Source organism: Lampris incognitus, chromosome 10 (assembly GCF_029633865.1).
Source record: "Lampris incognitus isolate fLamInc1 chromosome 10, fLamInc1.hap2, whole genome shotgun sequence".
In the NCBI taxonomy this organism is placed as follows: Eukaryota; Metazoa; Chordata; class Actinopteri; order Lampriformes; family Lampridae; genus Lampris; species Lampris incognitus.
Window position 1 is genome coordinate 52,094,096 of NC_079220.1, and position 24,527 is coordinate 52,118,622.

General features: G+C 49.0%; 1 protein-coding gene across 2 annotated transcripts; it reads left to right on the plus strand.

Moving 5' to 3' along the window:
• The first annotated feature begins 540 nt into the window (after nt 1-540).
• LOC130120133 (mitochondrial import inner membrane translocase subunit TIM16-like) lies at nt 541-23,606 on the plus strand. Of its 2 annotated transcripts, XM_056288783.1 has the most exons (20): nt 541-659; nt 1,667-1,762; nt 1,894-2,001; nt 2,586-2,739; nt 3,028-3,203; nt 5,516-5,624; nt 6,516-6,602; nt 7,203-7,345; nt 8,295-8,399; nt 8,535-8,620; nt 9,370-9,511; nt 11,660-11,749; nt 13,243-13,359; nt 13,736-13,871; nt 14,137-14,228; nt 14,323-14,409; nt 19,936-20,020; nt 20,725-20,861; nt 21,392-21,457; nt 23,435-23,606. In XM_056288783.1, the coding sequence occupies exons 1-20, from the start codon at nt 597-599 to the stop codon at nt 23,528-23,530; spliced, it is 2,175 nt and encodes a 724-aa protein (XP_056144758.1). In that variant the 5' UTR covers nt 541-596; the 3' UTR covers nt 23,531-23,606. The 2 variants fall into 2 exon arrangements, with proteins under 2 accessions (XP_056144758.1, XP_056144757.1); XM_056288782.1 differs by lacking the exons at nt 541-659; nt 1,667-1,762; nt 1,894-2,001; ... (11 more) ...; nt 14,137-14,228; nt 14,323-14,409 and adding an exon at nt 18,685-18,785.
• The last annotated feature ends 921 nt before the right edge of the window (nt 23,607-24,527 follow it).

The window sequence follows — 24,527 nt, forward strand, 5'->3', positions numbered from 1 at the left end:
GTTACCCTGCAGCCTCCCTGTGCCGTTCGAAGGATTACGTAACCACAGGCTACTCGACGAGGATGAGTTTGAATGGTTAATTTGAATTTTTGCATCCTTTTCTTTTCCTCTTCCTCCCTCATCATCACTCTCCTCTTCCCCACTTCCAGGACTCTGATGCCTTTGTTTGACGCCGACACCGGCCTGCTCGTCGTGACTGGCATGGTGAGATCTCTCTCGTTAGCATATTCAGTGTCCAGTCGTGATTATGATTAGGTTGAAGTGTTCATCTAACGATGCCGATGCTTTAAATCAAGCTCAATTTGACAGAAACGCCCTGTTTGTCCACAGGGTGAAGCTGGCGTCGACTGCTTTGAAGTCACTGCTACAGAACCGTTCCTCTCGCAAGGTGGGACTCTGTCGTCAGCAGATGACGGCCATCACATGCATTCCCCTCCTTCGTAGGTCTCTGCCCCGTGTTTTGTCTTTCTTACCCTATCTCTCTCCCCCCCCCTCTTCATTTTGCTTCTCCAGTGAGCCACTGCCTGACAGACGCCGCGACACGAGGGGTCGCCGTTGTGCCGAAGCTGACCCTGGATGTCACGTCCTGTGAAGTGATGCGGGTCCTGCAGCTGACAGACAGCGTCATCATACCCATCAGCTACCACGTCCCTCGCAAGGTGGGCACAACCTGTAGCGCTGCTGGCTTGACACACCAGTGACAGATGGGTTTTGGGTTTTTCGGATTCTCCCCCCCCTCCTTTTTCTCCCCAGTTGTATCCGGCCAATTACCCCACTCTTCCGAGCCGTCCCGGCCGCTGCTCCACCCCCCTCTCTGCCGACCCGGGGAGGGCTGCAGACTCCCACGCGCCTCCTCCGACACACGTGGAGTCGCCGGCCGCTTCTTTTCACCCGACAGCGAGGAGTTTCACCAGGGGGGGGCGTAGCGCGTGGGAGGATCGCGCTACGCCTGAACAGGCGCCCCGACCGATCAGAGGAGGCGCTAGTGCAGCGACCAGGACACACACCCACATCCGGCCAATTGTGTCTGTAGGGGCGCCCGACCAAGCCGGGGATTCGGTCAACACGGGGATTCGAACCGGCGATCCCCGCGTTGGTAGGCAACGGAATAGACCGCCACGCTGCCCGGGCGCCCCGACAGATGCATCTTTAACATAAGTTCAGTGCGTCTGGAGTCAAGTCTTTCCTGAGCCGCAAGGAAATGTAGTCTGTAAAAGCACACCGCCACTTTATGACATACGGCTTTAGAGCTCTGTTGAAATGAATGTGGACGTAGATGTGCGCCTCAGGGTTTCTAACGCTTAAAGACGTGTCAGATCCCGGGAAACAAGTCGAGGTGCCGGCGTTAGCGTTCCACGACGTTGTTCATTACCATAAATTTTCACATTGACCATTAATAGACGGGGCTTCACCAGCTGCTACTGCAGTCCAATCACACAGCAACAAAAATAAAAGCTACCACCAGTACATTGCCGTACAGTATTTCAGCGAGGACGGTAAAAAGCTCTGCAAGTCCATCCCTGAGTCCTGCTGAGGTCTTGCTGAGGTCTTGCTGAGGTCTTGCAGCGGCCAGCGGTTTGCAAGGTCAATAACACAAATCTCTTACGGGCGCGGTGCAGAACCCAGCTATTAGCTGTCAATACGTGTGTGTGTCTTTTTCCAACAGTCGGGCCAGGACTTCCACGCCGACCTGTTTCCGGACACGGCGGGTTTCGATGCAGCCCAGTCGGGTGAAGACTGGTGGAAAGGAGGCAACAAACAGGTACCGCCTGCCCCCGTCACCCCCTGCGCCTCTCACAATCGGCAGCCAAACGATTGGCTCCGCGGCCATCGTGGATGACCTACAGCGCCATACTGTCTCTCCTCAAGCGTCTACCGTTGTTTGTCCTGTAGGTGGAGAAAGTCAGCCTCCACCCAGACAAGCGGCCAAAACCTAAGGCTCCGGCAGCCAATCGGGCTCCACTCGCAAAGAAGGAACCGCACACTGCGGGGAGCAAGGAGGTGAGTGACAGATAAGAAAAGAGGATGAAGGAGTTGTTGCGTAGTGTGGTTTCTGCTTGTTTTCTCCCCCCCCCTCCTTTTTCTCCCCATTTGTGCTTGGCCAATTACCCCACTCTTCCGAGCCGTCCCGGTCGCTGCTCCACCTCCTCTGCCGATCCGGGGAGGGCTGCAGACTACCACGTGCCTCCTCCCATACATGTGGAGTCGCCAGCCACTTCTTTTCACCTGACAGTGAGGCGTTTCACTAGGGGGGACATAGTCTCCCCTGAAGAGGCGCCCCAACTGACCAGAGGAGGTGCTAATGCAGCGACCGGGACACATACCCACATCCGGCTTCCCAATTGCAGACACGGCCAATTGTGTCTGCAGGGACGCCCGAATTTTGTCGTCTTTTCCCCTCTCTCTATTTACTCGCTTCCAAACGTCCAAAGGTATTCAAGCATTGCATCACCTTGTGTAACTGCTAGAAAACACACTGCCGGCAGCTTGTTTCGAGAATTCCAGCACAGCGCTGGAGTACCGCGGGGTTCGATGGGCGCACGCCTCCGTCACAAGGCATTCACAGTCACCGTTACCTCCTGTAGGAGCCGGCACGTGGCCTGTCCAACTCCAGCAGTCCGCTGAGCACGCCCAGCAGCAGCGCCGCCCCATCCCGCTCCCCTTCCTCCGGTCTGTCTTCAGGCTCCCTCCCCAGTCCCAGCCCCAGCCAGAGCGCCAAGGCCATCCACAGCTTGCTGGGTATGCACTTGGGACAGACGCCTTTTATTACTTCCTTTGCTGACAGTGCACATGAGCTTAATTTACCCCTCCTAAACATGTTAAAGCTATTTATTCTGCGACGTCTGTATTTTATATTGAAGATACGATCCTGAGGAGCAGCATGCAAGCAAGTGTCCTTTTTGGGCCTTCTATTGCAAGACTAATGGACTCGCCAGTATCACCGAAGGTGTCGCTTAGTTATAGAAGGACACTAGCAAGGATTGTAGCTTTAAATGTTCACCCGTGCCTTCTTGTCCCCTGACCCAGGGCCCAGCTCGAAGTTTCGTCACATCCAGGGGACGGTGATGCACAAGGACAGCCACATCACGAACCTGAAGGGCCTCAACCTCACGACACCCGGCGAGTGCGACGGCTTCTGCGCCAACCGCCAACGCGTGGCGGTACCCCTGGCCATCGCCGGAGGCCAGATTGCGGTCTTTGAGGTGACGCTGAAACGTTTGCGTTGAGTTGGTTAGTCAGCGGGACTTTTTTTTAATCGAGAGGCTGTGGGGCGCCTCCGTAGCCGAACGGTTAGAAGCACATACCACGTGGCCACGTGGTCGACACCGTCGCCGGTTCGAATCCAGCCAGCAACCTTTGGTGTATGTCCCACCCCTCTCTCTCTCCCCCCATTTCCTGTCTGCCTCCACTGTGACTAATAAGGGTATAAAAAATACCGAAAAAATAATGAGTAGCTGATGAGACCGTCAGATAGGATGGACTTAGAGGAAGTGATACTCGACTGTGTGCCACCGGAGGCCATCTGTGTGCAGGTTTTCATTCCAACCCAACACGACATCACCAGATTTCCCTCGTTAACACACCCTTCAACCAGACTTTGGAGGACTAAATAGTGGACTCAGCTGCTGTAGAGTTGGGTTGGGCCTGCATGCACATGGCCCTGCGTGGCACATGATTAAGTATTCGCGATGATGAATGAGTATTAATTTCACTCAAAGCCAATTAGAAAAGATTTTCTTGCAGTGACCGCTTGGGTGTAATCCCCCCCCTTCAACGATAATGTGGGTTGCAATGGCAGAGTGCCGCTGGTCATCCGGTCGCCACGGGAAGAAGGTCTCTGTCTGTGTAAAAGGTCTTTCACACATAGTTCCTGGTAAAGCGCTGGGATGACCTTTCAGGCACCGCTAGTGATTTTCCCCGTTCACACATGCGGCTAAGTTCAGGAACGTTTCCATCTTGCGCCTTTCCACATAAGCAAGGCTCGGCGTTTTCGGGTTTTATTTTTCAAAGCCATCCAGCATGCCCAGGTTGGCCACAAGAGGGCACTGTTACGTAACCTCACACGAACAGGAACGACTTTTGGATCCGTGGAAACATAAAATCCGGGGGGGGGAATCGGTTTAAAAATCTGGGTATTTTTCGGCGAAAATCTGTAAAAACCGAAAACGCTGGGCCTCGACCCTATGCCATGGCAATGCCGGAATCGACGAGGCAAGGGACAGCCCAGCCGCTTTTCGGTAAGCTTAAGATTTTGCACTTCTGCCTCATTATGCCGCGCTCATGTAGAATCCCCCCCCCTTTCCCCCCCCTAATTGTATCCAGCCAATTACCCCACTCTTCCGATCTGTCCCGGTCACTGCTACACCCCCTCTGCCGATCCAGGGAGGGCTGCAGACTACCACATGCCTCCTCTGATACATGTGGGGTCGCCAGCCGCTTCTTTTCACCTGACAGTGAGGACTTTCGCCAGGGGGGATGTAGCACGTGGGAGGATCATGCTATTCCCCCTAGTTTACCCCTAGCGTGTGGGGAGGATCCCCAGTTCATCCTCCTCCACGAACAGGTGCTCTGACCGACCAGAGGAGGCGCCAGTGCGGCGACCGGGACACATACCCACATCCGGCTTCCCACCCGCACACACGGCCTATTGTGTCTGTAGGGATGCCCGACCAAGCCGGAAGTAACACGGGGATTCGAACCGCCCCTTCATGTAGAATCCTTGTAATTTTCTCATACACTCCGGCATCTCTTACGTGCTCCAGACAGCTGCCCGGCAGTTTCATCCTCTGCGCAGACCGAGAGGAGCGCCCTTGTTTCTCGATCTGCCCAGTTTTCAGCCATTCTTGAGAGAGAAGAACTTTTATCGCAGTTATCAAATCACCCGCGAGGCAAGGCGACCGCCGCGGACTCAAAAACGCCATCGGCGGCGTCTCGGTTCGCCCGCTCCACGTGAAGGTGTCTTCCGTCAGACGGACGTCACCCTTCACGTGCGCTCCCCTGCCGCGTCGCTGCTTTCGTTCACAACCCGGCCTGACCGGCAGGTCTCCTGGAAGGCTACGCGGTCCTGGAGTCCATACGGGGTCCTGTACATGGTGGACACATGGTGAGTAGGTAGCGGTACAGATTTCCCTGGAAGTCGACCCCTGCTCCCGTTCATACATGACCCCCGTGCAAGACGCCCCCCTGAACATTTGGGGCAAGGACCGCATGTATGAATGAGGTATATGTATGTCATATGTATGTCTGTCCTTCGATTTTCTCGACAACGGCCCGTCCAAACAGCTTCGCACTCGACACTGCACCTAGCCCGGGTCCCGAGCGGCACACCTGCCAGGTGTGAAGCCGAGCGGATGAACGGCTGTTGGGAAAATCCAAGGACACACATATGGAGGTTCCTTCCCTTTTAGTTAGATGAGCTTTTGAAGTGAAGACTGGAGGGGAAACTAGACGACTGTGTGTGTCCGTGCACGTTTTACTGTGTCTGTTTCTGATGAGTCCCTCCCCATGTCTTCAGCTGTCTCAGCCCGGCAGGCTCTCGGACACGGCCCTGCCCACCATCCAGAACTCGGTCAACGTCGCCGACTTCTGTTGGGACCCCTTCGACACACACAGACTGGCTGTGGGTAAGGGACAGTGTGTGTGTGTGTGTGTGTGTGTGTGTGTGTGTGTGCATATCTATCTGCACATGTTGGCTGCTCACTGTTATGTGCCACGTAGGGCCATCTGTATGCTGGTTTCCAACCCATCTCTACACCAGCTGTTTCAATAGTTAGTCCATCCCGGGGCGTCCGGCTGGCGTGGCGGTCTATTCCGTTGCCTACCAACACGGGGATCGCCGGATCGAACCCCCGTGTTACCTCCGGCTTGGCCGGGCGTCCCTACAGGCACAATTGGCCGTGTCTGCGGGTGGGAAGCCGGATGTGGGTATATGTCCTGGTCGCTGCACTATCGCCTCCTCTGGTCGGTCGGGGCGCCTGTTCAGAGGGGGGAGGGGGAACCGGGGGGAATAGCATGAGCCTCCAAAATGCTACGTCCCCCTGGAGAAACTCCTCACTGTCAGGAGAAAAGAAGCGGCTGGCGACTCCACGTGTATCGGAGGAGGCACGTGGTAGTCTGCAGCCCTCCCCGGTTCGGCAGAGGGGGGTGGAGCGGCGACCGGGACGGCTCAAAGGGTGGGGTAGTACAATTGGGGAGAAAAGGGAAAAATCTAAAAGTAAGAAAATAGTTCCATCCCTGTCTGGTTGGTGTGCTGACTAGTGAGGCGGCTGGTACAGCGCTGGTTTGGAAAGAAGATCTGCAGACACGTGACCGAGGACCATTAGTTCAATGTGTGTGATCACGCATCTGTTTTCCGCGTTGATGTGTGGTGTCGAGGTAAACCGGCGTGAGCTGTGTGTTAAGTCCGTGTCTACAGAGTAGTCTTCATCACTGTTTTGTGTCTCGAAATGTTACCGTTCATACATTGTGTGTCGTTCGGACATGGAAGTATGAAATGTGTGCTTTGTTTATGCTAGCTGGCGATGACGCCAAGATACGGGTGTGGCAGGTGCCAGAGGGGGGGTTGACTGAGACCCTGACTGAACCGGAGTTCATCTTGCAGGGTAGGACTTGGCACCACACAGGGCCCACATTGTCAGAATCACAACTTCTGCTGTTCACCAAGTACGGTGGGTAAACGACAAGGAATTTACCCCGGTCGCTGGCAACTTAACGGGCGGTCAAGGCTCGGCGTTTTCGGTTTGTACCGATTTTCACCGAAAAATGCCCAGATTTTCAAAGAGGCGGATCGGTTTAAACTGATTTTCACCCCAGCTTTTATGTTTCCACGGATCCAGAAGTTGTTCCTTTTCGTGTGAGGTTATGTAACAGTGCCCTCTTGTGGCGAAATTCGGCATGCCGGGTTGCTTTGGAAAATAAAAACCTAAAACGCTGAGCCTTGGGGACGGTTTGCAGGACCGGTACACTAGGTGCAGGACGAAACACCTCATAACCTTACCTGCACATGTAGGGCAGACAACCTGCACCATACGGCTGAGGACCGACTAATAAGTACTAATAAGAACACTGTGCAGTACGAGAATTACAACATACTTATACACCCTGTTTCATATAACCCTACGTATAGTGATGAATATGATTATGATGCTGATGATGATTTAGTAATAGTCAAGTTGAGTGACGGCTGTTGTGGCCAATCCTAGGCCACACGGAGAAGATCTACTCCATCAAGTTCCACCCTCTTGCCAGCGGTCTTCTGGTGTCCTCATCCTACGACCTGACGGTTAAGCTGTGGGACCTGGAAAAGAGAGAGCAAGTCAGCCTCCTCACTGGACACCAGGATCAGGTGGGTGACCAAAGGCGGGGATGGGGGGGCAATGCGATGGTGACATGGGTTGTTCAGATGGGTCCAAATGTCTTACGATGGTTAAGTTTCCCCAGCTGAAATCTGGTTAGTAATCATCCATCCAGTCCACTGTGATCTGGGGCCCAGTCCGCTTTTGTAATTTGAAGTTAAAAATGGAAGGATTTATCAAATCCAAATGAATTCTTAGGTTGCCTACCAACACGGGGATCGCCGGTTCGAATCCCCGTGTTACCTCCGGCTCGGTTGGGCGTCCCTACAGACACAATCGGCCGCGTCTGCGGGTGGGAAGCCGGATGTGGGTGTGTCCTGGTCGCTGCGATAGTGCCTCCTCTGGTCGGTCGGGGCGCCTGTTCAGGGGGGACTGGGGGGGAATAGCGGGATCCTCCCACGTGCTACGCCCCGGCGATACTCCTCACTGTCCGGAGAAAAGAAGCGGCTGTATCGGAGGAGGCATGTGGTAGTCTGCAGCCCTCCCCGGATCGGGGGTGGGGGTGGGGGTGGGGGTGGGGCAGCGACCGGGACAGCTCGGAAGAGTGGGGTAAATGGATTCTTAAAGTGAAATGAATTGCCCCAGCCATAGTAAGACAGTGAAACCTGCTAATACAAACTAGGAGGGTACTGAAAGGACAAAATGAAGACTTTGTTTTACGGCTAGACGGTCATAATTTTTTTCATTATTCTGCCCGATAGTGCTGGTGAACATTATTGTGTTTGTATTGCTCTCGTTCGATCCTTCCACGTGGCTTCCAGCCCAGGTCAGACCCCGCGTCAGTGTGTCTCTGATTCATATCACTTTTCCAGCCGACGGATTATAGACATAAACTGGGTGTGTTTGCGCGCCGTGTGCTGGAGTGGAAACATTTCCTTTTTAACGTGCCCGTCAACCTTCTGTGCTCTCGCTCTGATTCCCGTTGTGGGTCAAATTCAGATCTTCAGCATGGCGTGGAGTCCAGACGGCAAGCTGCTGGCCACCGTGTGCAAAGACGCAAAAGTTCGTATCTACGACCCTCGCAAGTCCGCCGAGCCCATCCAGGTATGTGCAGCACGCTGGGGTAGGAGTCTGAACACCTGCACGAAGTAAAGACATTCAGCTTTGGGTTTGTGTTTGTGTGTGTGTGGGGGGTAATCCTTTCATTCACCTTCTTCCCCGCTTATACTTGCACTTTAGGAGGGTCCGGGTCCTGAGGGCCACAGGGGAGCACGTGTGGTGTGGGTGTTTGATGGAAAGTATCTCTTGGTGTCAGGCTTTGACAGGTACACACGAATTACCTTAGTGTCTTCATCACTCGTTACCTTAGTGTCTTCATCACTCGTTACCTTAGTGTCTTCATCACTTAGTGTCTTCATCACTCGTTACCTTAGTGTCTTCATCACTCGTTACCTTAGTGCAGGGGGTGTCAAACTCCAGGCCTCGAGGGCCGCAGTGTCTGCAGGTATTTGTCGCAACCGTGCACTACACCACCTGATTAAGCTAGTTCCTTTCCCTCCTTGATCCAGGAGGTGGGCCAATTAGTGAAATCAGGTGGTGTAGTGCACGGTTGCAACAAATACCTGCAGACCCTGCGGCCCTCGAGGCCTGGAGTGTGACACCCCTGCCTTAGTGTCTTCATCACTGTCATAAAGCTCTGGCTCTGTTGGCCTTCTGCTCTGCTGGAAAAATAGCTGTTTATCTAACAGTCAAACACACTGAATGAAGTGTGGAGACGAAATGGGGATTTAGCAGGAACCCCCCGCACTCTAAAGAGGTGTTTTGGCCACTAAAAGCAAAATTAGCAAGAGGGCCCGCAGCCAAAAAAAAACAAATTTCTTACGTGGGTCAGCTTGTTTACGTCCGAATCGGGCTTTTCGAGTGCATAGCCAATGAGGCCAGCCTCCTTTTTTTTTTTTTCTTTCCCATGGGAATTTCTGAATTTGCCCAACCAAAGTGACATGTTTCAGCACGTGAGCGCCGGTGAGCGAGCTGAAAGGGAAGTTCGGTGACCGTGCCTGTGTTTGTCCCGCAGTCGCAGCGAGAGAGAGCTCTACCTGTTCTCTGCCGAGTCCCTCTCCTCCGGCGCCGTAGCCAGCACCCGGGCCGACGTCTCTCCCTCCACCCTCATCCCCTACTACGACCCCGACACCGGCGTGGTCTACCTCACCGGAAAGGTATGCGGTCACACGGCGAAAGATAAACACTGCCAAGATGGTTGTCCTGCCCTAAATTATTGCACCCCTTCCCTGTCAACATGTCCCGGTGTGTAGGAGGAAGAATTTCTTTTCCAAACTGGACCAAATGATATCCTCATTGCTTTGAGGTAACAGACCGGCCCAACTTTGGTCAGTGTTACTGAGTATGTAATATCCAGAAATTGCTCTATTGGGTCACAGTCGGGGTGGTCCGTGCATGCCCACTCTGCTGTCATCTCATTTCCACTGTGCTCTCTGCTATGTAGTAGAACCCTAACCCCTATGTACCCAGTCACCTCTGACTGCCACCAGCATCAGTGAACCCCCCCCCCCCATTCAACCCACTACATTAAAATATGGATCCAGTTTCATAAAGATTTTGTCCAACATAGGTCTTCTACACTAGCTCCATCCATCCGTCCCTTATCTTAACCAGTTATCCTGCTCTCAGGGTTGCGGGGATGCTGGAGCCTATCCCAGCAGTCATCGGGTGGCAGGCGGGGAAACACCCTGGACAGGCCGCCAGGCCATCACAGGGCCCACATACACACATTCACACCATTCACCTGACCTACATGTCTTTGGACTGTGGGAGGAACATGCAAAACGCCACACAGAGGATGACCGGGGACGACCCCCAAGGTTGGACTACCCCGGGGCTCGAACCCTAGACCTTCTTGCTGTGAGGCGACCGCGCACCACCGCGCCGCCAAGCTCCGGTTCACAATAATCAAATATTTGAGCCATCTCGCCTCGACCCCACCCTTCGATAGAGGCGTTACCTGTGTCGGGGGATCTTCACAACAACGAGGTTTTCTCGTGCCTTGCTGAACCATCAGTGAAGTCTGGCCCGCCTGTCTGTCGATAAATGGAGACACATTTTAAATCTGGTTCATTCCTCCTCGGCGTTCTGCGGTGCGAGATCCTCCACAGAGGCTCGCTACCCGAATGCTGGGTCGGCCAGAATATTCCCGGACGTAAGTGCCGGCTGCTGTGGATGTAAACAGTCGCCGGCCGATCTCGCTCATACGCCGTGGGCCTGTCCCAGGCGAACAGACTGCCTGACAGACATATTTGGAACTTACCAGAATGTTTTCCACATCTCCGTTGATCCAACCCCCCTCCCCCCCCTCACAGCTTCATCCGCCATCCCGTCAGAGGCCAACTTCCCCGTAGCCATGCAGAGGGTTACTGCCCTTGCTGCACCGTTAGCCAGGCGCCCTCTTCCCCTTAAACGGAAACACGTTTCCCCTCCGAGCCACGGCACGTGGATTGCGGAGGTTTTGCCTCGTATCAAACATGAAAAGGGTCGATTCTGTTGAAAAAGGCTCCCTAAAAAACCTTTGTTGAGGCCTCGGGACTCTCTTTGTATTACATAGACACACTGTCTGTTCTGCCTGAGCCCCCCCCCCACCCCATACTTTTTTTTCTCTGGTTTACTCGTCTATTTATTTACTTCATGTCCTGTATTAATTTAGGTTATTCCTTATACACATGTGTGTTCGCATGCACTCCGCTCGTGCACACGGGCTTTTTTGTTTGGTCCCTTGTTTTGCTGGGTGGGAGGTGTGGTGGGCGGGAGGGGTCGGGGAGGGTCGGCCGCAGTGGGGATGGGTGGGTGGCGCGTAGGTAAGGTGGGGGAAACGGCGTTACGGGGGACGTGGGAAGTGGGCGATAAATAATGTATAAAACTTGTCTGCGTTTGACGATGACTTTATTTTTCTATTCGTGCACAAAATGAATAAAGAGATTTTTTTTTTAAAAAATCCTACAAAAATGGTGCAGCTGCACATGGAACGACGCCATGTGTCATTTCATCGCCCGAATGCTGCCCTCTAGCGTTCGGCGAGGGGAACGACAGCTACAGAAAAGTGGGGGGGGGGAAATTCTGCTTGGCGCCTCCTCGGGGCGCCCTCCCCTTCAGGATGCTCTCCTCCCAACAATAACAGGGCTTTGGCGGGCCCGGCCGCTGTGGGTTTGAGGGCCCCTTGATTTACTGCCTTTGGTTCGGTCGCTACTGTCCTGCAAGCCCTGCTAACGACTCCGAGTGGTGTCACGATTCAGCACAGCGGAGATATCACACGCCTCCCCTTCAACCCCACTCGGCTGTCCTCTTCTGTCTTGCAGGGGGAAACGCGAGTGTACATATTCGAGATAATCCCCGAAGCTCCCTTCTTCCTGGACTGCAGCGGTTTTAACTCGCCTGAGCCACATAAGGTACTGGATCCACACACACACACACACCCCCTTTCTACTCTACACCCAATGATTCATTTTCTTATTTCAGTTGTCCTGCTGAGCAAAGTGTTCAAGCTAAACATACGCACACACACACACACACACATATATATATATATATATATATATATATATATATATATATAGAGACGGGTGACAAATTAAAGGACAAAGCTGACCCCAACAGAGAGGGGGGCCAGGGGCTCTGTTATGCTGTGTGTGGGGGGGGGGCATTTTCCTGACATGGTTTGGGTCCACTAGTCCCCTTAGAGGGAGGAGTCGCTGCAAATCAATACAAGAAGAAGAAGAAGAAGAAGAAGAAGGCCACTTTATTTGACAGCGTATTCATACCATGAATTCGTTCTCTGCGTTTAACCCCTGCTGTTGTATAGGGGCAGTGGGCAGCTGCAGCGCCCGGGGACCAACTCCAGTTCTTCTTTCTGTTGCCTTGCTCAGGGGCACAGACAGGAGTATTAACCCTAACATGCATGTCTTTTTTGATGGTGGGAGGAAACCCACGCAGACGCGGGGAGAACATGCAAACTCCACACAGAAAGGACCTGGGACGGCGTGGGGTTCGAACCCAGGACCTTCTTGCTGTGAGGCAACGGTGCTGACCCCTGAGCCACCGTGCCGCTAATACGAAGTCATGAGTGATCACCTTTGTCCTATGATGAAACATCGCTATCCTGATGGGAGCGGTCTCGTCCAGGAGGACAACGCCCCCATCCATAGGGTATGGGGGGGTCACTGCATGGTTTGCTGAGTATGAAAATGATGTAAATCATACGCTGTGGCCTTCACAGTCAACCCAGTTCAACACCTATGGGAGGTTTTGGACCGACGTGTTAAGGCGGCGCTCTCCACCACCATCATCGGACCACCAGACGAGGGAACATCTTCTGGAAGCACGGCGCTCCGTCCCTCCAGTGGAGTTCAGAGACTTGTAGAATCTATGACGAGGAGCACCGAGGCTGTTCTGGAAGGCCCGTGGTGGACCAGCACCTCACTAAGACCCTTCATGTTGGTTTTTCCTCTCATTTGACAGCCGTCTGTATATTTGGAGCGGGGGTGAGTAAAGGGTTATAGAGTGAGCGTTCTTCAACAGCCCGCCGTGTCGGCCAACTTCTGCCCCGATGAAATGCCCTCGAATCAGACGCCGGATCCAAATACCGTCTCAGCAAGTGCTGTTCTGGAGCTCAACTTCTGGTTAGGCTGAAGCGGAGTGAGAATTTCCCCACAGGCATTAAAAATAATATTATTACTTGGCTTATTATTACTTTCCCTTGCAGTGTGCTTGGAGCAAATCTACAGCATCTAAGCCAGTGTATGCAGAGAAGCCTTGGGATTGGGTGACCTCTATTTTTAACAGATGATTTACATAATAGTGAATGAACTTTGGAGCCTGGTTTCTTGCACAACTTCCCTTGTTAGATAACTGATGACTCCTCCTCTGTGTTTCCTGTACGCAGGGCCTGGTCTTCCTGCCTAAGACCGAGTGCAATGTGCGCGAGGTGGAAGTGGCCAGGGGGCTGATGCTCACTAAGACCACCATCGAACCCGTGTTATTCAGAGTGCCCCGGGTCAGGGTGAGTTGGTGACCCCCATCTAGTGGTCAAATGGGAACACTGCAAGCCTTCCTCCGTCGCTTCAGTGCTCTTGTATATTTACTGGTCACAAGTGAATAGGATAGAATGCACTCTAGAACGTACAAGGCAGCTAAAAAGGGAGGGGACGCAAAGAAGACACTGCATTTGACACAACATGGTGGAGCAGGATATGAAAAGTCCGTCACAATGTGGACCCTTAAGCACATGTAGTGAGATCAAAATCAAGACCACACGTTACAAAACCTGACCTGGACAACTTTGGTTTATTTATTTTATTTATTTATGTTGTGCATCTCTGCCCCCTCTCCCTGTCACAACCATGCCTCCTACGTATGGCTCTACTCCGGGTTTCCAGAAAGAGTTCTTCCAAGACGACGTGTATCCGGACACGGCGGTGTGGTGGGAACCTGCTCTGACTGCATCCGCCTGGCTCGCCGGCTCCAACGGCCAACACGGCAGGATCAGCCTGAAGCCTACAGACATGACCCCAGGTACAAGTCTCTTTGACCTTGACAGAGGCCACTGTCATAGTCTGTACCCTGAGCAGGTTATTCAAACACTAGCTCTGTTTAACTTGGTAGATATATATATATATATATATATATATATATATATATATATATATATATATATATATGTGTGTGTGTGTGTATATATATATATATATATATATATATATATATATATATATATATATGTTGCTGAAGGTTTTTAAGGTGTGTTTTTCTGTCTTACGCTGTGTGTGCATGCTCTCAGTGAGTGAGGCCCCCAAGGAGGCCCCGGTGAGGAAGTACTTGCCCTCCTCGGTCTACCTGGAGGAGAAGACCGATGAACAGAAGAAGGAAGAGGTAAAGACATATTGAAATAATTGAATTCGCCATTTTGAAAGACCTTGAACTCCCCCTCACATGTGGTAACACTGAGCGTGTGCCTGTGGCCTAGCTGCTGAGCGCCATGGTGGCTAAACTGGGGAACATGGACGACCCTCTGCCACAGGAGTCCTTCCAGGGGGTGGACGATGATGAGTGGGTGAGTGATTATGAGGACCACAGCCGAACACACACACACACACACACACACACACACACACATGCACTCACACATACTCACACACATACATAAGGTAGCTCTAGTTATTCATTTACTTATCCAAGTCATACAGAAAACTGTCTTACTGTGTACTGTGCTCAAATAAAGAACTGCTTGTATTATTTATATATGTAAGTATTAACGTGAATACCTTACAACTTCAAAAGTAAAATGGCATTACTTCAGGAAATCACAAATGAATTCTCATTTAATGATACCTCAGAGCGATGAGGTTTTAAATGTGGTGGCCTGTTGTGAGATTAATGTTTTACAGGATGTTGTGGTTTTGGAGACTCAATGCAAGTTTGTATATTTGCCTGCACTGACCTTCGGCTGTTTAACTTTCAGGATGACTAATGGCGGACGGTACCTTGCCTTCGGTCCAGGCAGGGTGCAGTGAGAGAGAGGAGGGGGACCAGTCGACTCTTAAAGTTGCCATTCCTGCGTGCCATGGTGTCACTAAGACATCCAGTGTTATGTTAGCTAACATCTCAGCCTACCAACAATATACCTCCCCTTGTGTGTGCAAATGGAACTGGCCAGTTGTTAGCTTCAGCAAAGCATAAATAAGCCAGCATGCAAGTTATCAAGATTTAGGGCAACTGTCCTGCAACCGCGCAATATTTCCAACAGAAATCCAATCCAATCCTCTGATAGGTTGAACAACAAAGGCATTTTCTAACATTCCAGGGTTTTTCCTAACAAAAGCAGAGCTGTATGTCTGCATGTTACCTCGACAGTGTCCTCCACATGCGTGATCACCGGACCGCTGCTTGTTTTTCTATACGAGCTCGCTCAGCCGCAACGTGTCTTTATAAATGTGACGTGGCCAAAAGTACATAATAGCCTGAGATGTCGTTAAACTGCATGCCGCCAAGGGAGAAAAAAAAAGAAGAAGAAATGTTTACCCTTGTCTTCCAGTGTGGTTACTTCAGCCAACCTATGCATAAATAAGGGTATGCAAATGTGTACGTACACAAACACAGCCTAAACACGTCTTTATGCATGCGCAATAATCAGGAGAGGAAATCCCGGAAAGGTGAATCGGTTCATCTGGACACAACATTTAGTGGGAGAAACGTTTCATCACTCATCCAAGTGACTTCATCAGTCTCAACCGACTGCAGCTATCCCCACCCTTATAAACAATACAGTGGCATAACAAGGATGAGGATGTGACCATCCTTGATGGGGGAGAAACGCTGCTTTGAACGGGGAGTCAAGGAGGCCATCTATGGGGCGCCCCGGTGGCTCATCCGGTAGAGCGCGTACCACATAAGGCTGAGTCCTTACCGCAGCAGCCTGGGTTCGAATATGGCCCGGGCCCTTTGCTGCATGTCATCCCCTCTCTCTCCCCTGCCTTTCCTGTCTCTCTCTAATATCGAAGAGGGAACAACCATCCCTGAACCAAGGGGCGGCGGGGGGGCATAAGAGTACATCCGTCGCCATCTTACAATACTGTGATCTCAAACATTCCCCAATCCTCTGTGAGTAGTACACATGGCCACTCTAGTTAATGGTCATGGCAATTTTGCACATGAAACCGATGGTTGGTTTGGGTCGTTATGCCGCTGTATCGTTTATAAGGGTGGGGGTACCCGCAGTCAGTTGAGACTGAAGAGGTCACTTACCCTCGGTAAATGTTGTGTCCAGATGAGCTGGTTCAACTCTCTGTGACAGCCTAAACAACATCGACCACTTCAGCTTCGACACTGGGCATCGCATTTCCTGTGTACGTCCAGCTACTTAGGGATGTATCAGTAATTTGACTTGAAAATAGCAGCAAAAAAACAAACAAAACAGAAACACACACAGAGGATAAAACAGGGTCACCCACGTTCATGTTTGACCGTGAGCTTGAATTTGTAAAGATGGCAACATACTTAAGGGTAGATGTCTGTCTTACTTCTGGCCAGTGAAATAACATTTTAGCACCATTTTATATTCTGTTTGTGCCAGTCGACGCCGGGAGAATTGTTTTGCCATTCATGATTTGTCTCAATACGAGAAGGGTTGACGGGATGTAATTTCTATTTTGCCTTTCATTGACCCACTTATGAATGCACTTGCGATATGATAGCATCGTCATGACTCTTTCTCTCTCCCTAAACTTGCATGAGTAAATTGTTTATTTGTTATTATTGCTTTTTAGACTCTCTGGGGCCATTTCTTTAATCGGTTTTATTTTCTGTTTTGGATGTCTATCAGTAGTATTGATGGTGTATATTTGTCGTTGAAAGCACAGTATTAATATTTTCCGATGGCGTCATAACAGCCGCTAGGTTTTGACCAATCAGGGCTACAGGACAATGCAAGATTTTACATTAATCCAGACTTGAACCGATCATGTTGTCGTTTACAAACACTGGTAGACTGGAAATAATCAAATAACTCAGCCATGCGCGGTAGGGCACATTACAGTGAACTTGTCGGGTTGTAGGTATTGTTAATGTCGGTGCGTGGTGTACTTTTGCCTGTGATTTCTCAAATGTCAAATTGTCATTTCTGGGATATTAACCTGCCTTGCGTTATGTAAAAAAAAAAATCTTTTTATACATCAAGTGGAGCGTTTTTTTTTTCTGACTTACTTTCGTAACGGTTCTGTGGAAAATTTCAGTGTTGCTTTGCAATAAACACCTTTTAAACCTTGGGGGAACAAACTTTGCTTTGTGAGTTTTCATTGGTAGGGAAAATGACAATGGCAAATATGTAGGATGGTGAATTTGATAGGCCTTAGTAGGCTGCAGCAATTTCTGGTCTATGCTTAGACTGCAGGTGATCCAATTTGGTTTTTCAATTCCAGTCTTAAGGACTAATTGTCCACATTGTTATTTGCAAGTGATCAGGTCAGATTTTTGTATTCTGGCATCTTTTACCCATCTGCACTGGTTGCTTTGGTAATGGTGTGGGCGAGTGCACATACACCAACTGGAACACGGTGGCCCAGTGGTTATCGCTGTCGCCTCACATCAACAAGGTCCTGGGTTCGAACCCCGGGGTTGTCCAGCCTTGGAGGTCATCTCAGGTCGTCCTCTCCCAGAGTAGCATCCAGAAATGGGCCACTTCAGGCAGTGATGCGGCACTGATGGCCTTCTTTTGGCCCTGGCAAAACGGATGTGAGCCTGAAGTGGGCCACATGTATAATAGCAAATATGGCCCAAATATGCCAAATCAAACGTGGGCCTCTTTTGGCAAAGACGCGGTGCTCTTGGCAACATGTAATCTGGATGTGACCCTGAAGTGGCCCCGTGTGGTAAATGGTGAATTTGGCCCAAATATCACAAAACAAATATGGGCCACCTTTGGCAAATATGTTGTACATGCGGCATTTTTATGGCTTGGTTCTGGCCCAGATCTGGCAAACAGGAGCGGGCCACCCGAGTGCCATCATTCCACGCGGTATGTGGGCCGGCTGAAGTGTCGGGTGTGGGATTGATCCGGGCCGCAGCAATTTTGCTATCTGGGCTGTGTGGAGTTTGCATGTGTTCCCCGTGTCTGCAGTGGGGTTTCTCCGGGTGCTCCGGTTTCCCCCACCATCAGAAAAGTCATGCATGTTAGGGTTAATTCTCCTGTCTGTCCCCCTGACCGAGGCAATGGGGAAAGAACCGGAGTTGGTCCCCGGGTGCTCCACTGCTCCTAGCTACACGGCTAGGATGGGTTAAATGCAGAGCATCATTTCCTTACGGGGATCAATAAAGTATCTAAAAAAAAAACAACAACAATAAAAAAAAATTAAAAAAAAAACAAGAAGCCCAAAAGCAAGCTGCAAGGTATGACGAACTGAGATGTCACTGTGCAGGCAGGGGTGTGTTACTTGCCACCAGTATCGTAAGTGGCGTCAAGGACCGTCTGAAGTCCAGTTTAGGAGGCCATATGGAGACACGATAGATTATATCTGAATTGCATTTGAAATCAGCTGTCCATGTGGCTTAAATCTGATTTGCATGTGTTTCCATGTGTTGTAATTTTTTATTTTATTATATATATATATTTTTCCGTACAGACTTGATTAAAAAATGAATTCCAAACTGTATATATATATATATGTGTGTGTGTGTGTGTGTGTGTGTGTGTATATATAAAAAAATCAGATTTGAGTTGCCAGTCTGAATTAAAGCCGCGAGGCGCCCTTGACAAATGTGTTGCAGTTCGACCGCCCCGCCGCTAGAGGCCAGCAGCGGCGACAAAGCCAGACGGCAAACTACGCCCTTTAAACTTTGACCCTACAGCGACCTTGATCGGAGCAGGCTACATGTGAAAACACAGGCGCAGCGTCGCACTCCCTCCGAATTCCCAGCAAATAGCGGTGTCAGATGGTAAGGCTCTGCCGATATTGTTATAACGTTTCTTTGACGTTACCAAGTTGGAGTCGGTGCGCAGGTTCGCCGGAGTTTTACGAGGTGGAAGTGGCAGCAGGAGGCGTTGCCGCGGTCTCCTCCAAGCGTTGCTTTGCGGAGCCGCAGTTCAGATACACAACGCCCCGCTTTACAAAGGCGCTTCGGACGCGGCGTCGGTCTTACCCGGCAGGTGGTCCGGGACTGCTCAAGCCCGCTAGCCGAACGGTGACGCTAACGGAACCGGTTGCACAAGGTTAACTGCCCTGATTCATAGGTTGCCTTCTCCGCCAGCAAACAGCGAGAAATGGCTGTGGGGGCGCAAATGAACTTGGTTTGACAGACGGTCTCTCCATCTTGTGCGACGAGATCTTCACATTTGCCCACAAATCTCGGTGGCTGTATTCTGTATCGATCTGTTATTGCTGTGTGTCCTTCGTTTCTGTATGTGGTGTCCTTCCTGCTGTTATCAGCTGACAGTGCATTGTAGTCTGTTTTACAAAGTGCTGTCAGTTTAGTGATGTGATGATGATATGATAATGATATTGATAGATCATGATATTTCTTATGCAGGCAAAATACCTTGCCCAAATCATTGTGATGGGAGTACAAGTGGTTGGGTGGGAGTTTGCCTATATGTGGTGTCCTGCCTGCTATTATCAGCTGACAGTGCATTGTAGTCTGTTTTACAAAGTGCTGTCAGTTTAGTGATATGATGATGATATGATAATGATATTGATAGATCATGATATTTCTTATGCAGGCAAAATACCTTGCCCAAATCGTTGTGATGGGAGTACAAGTGGTTAGGCAGGCGTTTGCCTATATGTGGTGTCCTGCCTGCTATTATCAGCTGACAGTGCATTGTAGTCTGTTTTACAAAGTGCTGTCAGTTTAGTGATATGATAACGATATTGATAGATCATGATATTTCTTATGCAGGCAAAATACCTTGCCCAAATCGTTGTGATGGGAGTACAAGTGGTTGGGTGGGCGTTTGCCTATATGTGGTGTCCTGCCTGCTATTATCAGCTGACAGTGTATTGTAGTCTGTTTTACAAAGTGCTTTCAGTTTAGTGATATGATGATGATATGATAATGATATTGATAGATCATGATATTTCTTATGCAGGCAAAATACCTTGCCCAAATCGTTGTGATGGGAGTACAAGTGGTTGGGCGGGCGTTTGCCCGGGCCCTACGGCAAGAATTTGCAGGTAAGGTTCAGAATCAGAATACTTTATTCATCCCCGAGGGGAAATTGGCTATTCATGACAAAGTGCACAATTGAAATTGAAACTGCGGGAAAACATATATAATTTTAGAACATATTTCCTCTTAAAATTGTCTCATGGAAGCAGTGGCGGATCTAGAGATTTTTTTCCTGGGGTGTCAAAGTGGGTGGCATGAGGTTCAAGGAGGGGGGCAATGGACATTATTCTAAACGTATTATTATTCAAAACTCGGATTTCATCGAACGTGTTTTGTTCTCTACTGTTTGAGATGAGTTTGGCGCGGGTCTCATTGACCTTCACCGTGCATGTACATGAAATATACTTTAAAAACATATTATCTGATTTATAAATGGGGTGGCAACAGGGGTGGCAAGACTGTGTCCCAGAGGTGGCAGCTGCCACCCCTTGCCACCCCGTAGATCCGCGCCTGCATGGAAGTAAGAATAAACCATTGTGTGCTTGTTTTTGTGTCATTTTTTTCTGTACAAAGTGTGATCGTATGCACTTTTTGCAGCTTGTGAAAGGATGTTTCTTCATGGCACTGTGTGTTGAGTATTGTAAAATCTTAAGACATACTGAGATTTACGTGTCGTCATAATCTGCATCATCCTTGGCTGTTAAAAAAAAACAAACCAAAACACTGCTGTGGTGAGACAGTCAGGATTTGCACTTGAACTTTCTCCCAGCCAGTCAAGCAGCAGCACAGGCCAGGGGTCGGTCCGGTCAGCAGTCGGCTGCGGCCAGCAGCATCTCTGGGATGACTTTACAAGAAGCTCAGCAAATACTCAATATCGCCACACTCAACCCTGAAGACATCCAGAAGGTACATGGGACATTCCTTTATCAGAAAGGCCTTGCAGTTCTGTCTTGTCTACAAAGCACCAGTTGACCACCACAGAAACCGGAGCTGGAAACAAAATCTGTTTCGTTGCTAGGTTCTGGCGTATGACTTTGACTAGCTGGGTTGCGTACAATGGGACAAAGGATCTGCAATTTAGTGCAGAATTTAGTGAATAAAACTACCTAAAGTAATATGTAAATATTGATGACAATCAGGTTTATGATAAAGGAATAAAGAGGGAGTAGCTCTCTGCTGTGTAGTATTCGCATCTAACAGTATTCACATTCAACAGTTATTTCACTGAAATTAGAAAATAAAACGTTTTTAAACCGATCTAGGGATGTTGAGATTTGAATTTCATGGTTTATTTGTTCTTCAGTCACCGATTAATACGGTCTTCTTTTGTAATTTCAGTGTGTTTCACATGATTTGTCTTGCGTGTTGTCATCTCGGGTGCTGACGACATGCCCTGTCCAACGCTAACTGTACGTCTGTCCCGTATTTGTTTTCAGAATTATGAGCATCTTTTCAAAGCCAATGACAAGTCAGTGGGCGGTTCGTTTTATGTACAGTCAAAGGTAAGAATGGCATAACGATCTTTGGACACCAGATATTTTGCTTAACAGAGTACATGGGTGACCAGACGTCTTGAAAAATAATTACGAGCAGTTGTCCCGAATCCTGGATCCTGTACTGTCTGTCCCAAAAAATTAAGACTAAATCTGGGTTTTGAGTAGTTATAGCCTAATAAAACATTAAATGCTGGTCGTGGTGAAACATTACTTTGGTGTTGCCCACAGACAGGTACTGTTATGTCCGTAGCCTACATGAATTATAGCTGTTGCAGCTTTTTTTTTTTTTAGCTGTGTAGAGTAGTGCCACGAATTGATCAATAACTATGCATAGCAAGTTGCAGTCACGAGGACAGGGGAAGTTTGGCTGTAAGCACCGTTGCTTGGACAGATGTGACAGGCGCTGCACTGATAAAAATGAATAAAATTAACTTTATGGAATGGATAATGATTTACACACTGCTATATACAACACAGTCATTGTGTTTCTTTTTCCTAATGACAGACAGTCGACTTCATGTTCATGAACAAAGATAATAAATTTTAGAGTTTAGTTTTGACTTTCGCATGTTTTGCTGTCGCTGTTTGTTGACATTGAATGTAATGCGCCGGAGGCCACCCCCCAACTCCCATCCCGAATTTCACCCATCCTTATCTGGTCACCCTGCAGAGTACTCGTGTATTGCATAAGGTTTGAGGACAACTGGGGGAATTTTCACAAATTGGTTGCTTTCTTACTGCCTCTTTCTACTACCTCGTTCGCTGTTTGCTGTAAGGAAAGCTAATCCAGCAGGCTGTTTATTGAATCAATCTAATTTGTATGACACAATCCATCCACTACAAGGATTGATGAGTTTTGCGTTCTATGGCTCATTTTTTCTTTGTGGCCTGACTGGTGTACAATATTGGCTTTTCTCATTAATCCATTCATTCAGTCATGTTTATTTCGCTCATTTCAGTATACATTTCCTTTCGCCACACTCACTTCAATATATATTTCCTTTTTTAAAGTCTTAACACTGACTCGTTTCTTCGCTCACAGGATGCCACATAATGCATGTTTTTAGCCATTCGCTCCCATCTCGGTTAGACCTCGGCTTTCTCCTTGGCTCTGTGGGCTTTTCTTAAGCTGTCATGCTTTAAAGGTGAACATGAGCAACACGGTGGCCCAGTGGTTAGCGCTGTCGCCTCACAGCAAGAAGGCCCAGGGTTCGAACCCCGGTGGTTGTCCAACCTTGGGGGGGGGGTCATCCCAGGTCGTCCTCTGTGTGGAGTTTGCATGTTCTCCCCGTGTCTGCGGTGGGTTTTCTCCGGGTGCTCTGGTTTTCCCCCACCATCAGAAAGACATGCATGTTAGGGTTAATACTCCCGTCTGTGCCCCTGACCGAGGCACGGCGAGACGAACTGGAGTTGATCCCCGGGCGCTGCACAGCGGCCGCCCACTGCTCCGGGCTACACAGCTAGGATGGGTTAAATGCAGAGCAGAATCTCCCCCACGGGATTAAATTAAATTTTAAAAAAAAGAAGAGTGTTATGTAACAGCATTCTCAATTGCTTAAGTTATTCAATACTAGCGTCCAAACAAAGAATGCCTGTCTTCCTACTTTGTAAAGCCAACCACAGCCATGTCGCTCAAGTTTTGTGAGATATTTGTTTCTCCTTTTTTTTTTTTTGTTGTTGTAATAGACGTTACATATTGAATTGTCCAAGTTCACCCCAAATTTCTCCTGTACCACACCACAATAAAAAGTGATATCTTGGCTTTTGCATTGTAACTATGATTGATTTTTTTTGGTGCTCGTAACTAAGCCATGTACCACTTCTATCATAAATACCTTTTATGAAGGCAAATGTTGTTTGAATAATGGTGAAAGTAATGCTGAACCTACTTTTTTTCTGCCCGCTCACAAAACTGCTGGTATTTTAAACAAACCTTTCCATTGTCATTGTTGTGTATTTGTGTGTGTGTGTGTGTGTATCCAGGTGGTACGGGCGAAGGAGCGTCTAGAGGAGGAACTTGATATTCAGGCACAAAGTAAGCACCAGTCACAGCAGAAGCAGGAAAATACGGAAACATGAAGCATGGAGTCGACACTCACCCCATCCGTCCCCTCTCCTCCCCCATCCTCTGTAAATTATAACCCCAATAAAAGCCTTATCCTTTTCATTAGTCTCCACTGTGTCTTCAATACGTCCAAGCGTAGTGGAATCTCAATATCAAATGCATGCTCACTAAAAAGCGGGCCGTCCATTTTTCATCTTTTTTCTCCAGAGGGGGAAAAGGATCATTTGGGATAGACGGGGGATTTGTATACTTGCTGACAGGGTATGTAATATGTACAAGCAAGCGTATTAGAATTACTCCTTTTTTTTTTATTTCTCTCCACAAGATGCATCTTATTACACGCTGTTTACTATATCAGTATCCGCTAATCTTAATCCACATGAATTTAGTTGTAATAGCCCAGTTTGTGTGGCAGCAATGAGTGAAAATGGATGACAACGGTGAGCTGAATCGTGATTGTTGTTGAATCCGGTGTGATACGAAGGCCCCCCCCCCCCCCCAAGTGAGTGTCCTCCGGGTGGTCTCGTGTGCCAGAATTACAAGGATCGAGTCCCATCCGCAGCACGTACATGTGGACATCTGATAGGTACACTTGGAGCAGAAATGAATGCAGATTGTATCAAATGCAACTTTATTAAACTTTTTTTTTTTCATTGACATTATTATCAATATCGTAATAAAATTCCTCTAAAACAGGACAACGCCACTATGTTGTACCAACTGGAGACTTTTACAACTCTAAAATTCTGCATGTTCAACCACAGAACATGATGCCAGGAAAATATATATATATATGTATATATATATATATATTCATATAATCATTTTTTTTCATATACTGTATAGCTTCTACATTTCACCTATAATAAAAGGCACTTGGAAAAATTAAAATACTGACATTAGAATATCTCACAAATGTGCAAAAACGTAACTTGGAACAGGCCTTACTTGGCCTTAGTCTGAGCATTAACCCTTTGTGCACCGCCGGGGCACCTTCGGGTCAATGACGCT

Bases quoted from the DNA above. Each gene is read 5' to 3' on its own strand.
- LOC130120133 (XM_056288783.1), top strand. From the start codon at position 597: ATGCGGGTCCTGCAGCTGACAGACAGCGTCATCATACCCATCAGCTAC. The intron at 660-1,666 runs GTGGGCACAACC...TTTTTCCAACAG, and splicing joins GCTACCACGTCCCTCGCAAG to TCGGGCCAGGACTTCCACGC. The intron at 3,204-5,515 runs GTGACGCTGAAA...CCATGTCTTCAG, and splicing joins GCCAGATTGCGGTCTTTGAG to CTGTCTCAGCCCGGCAGGCT.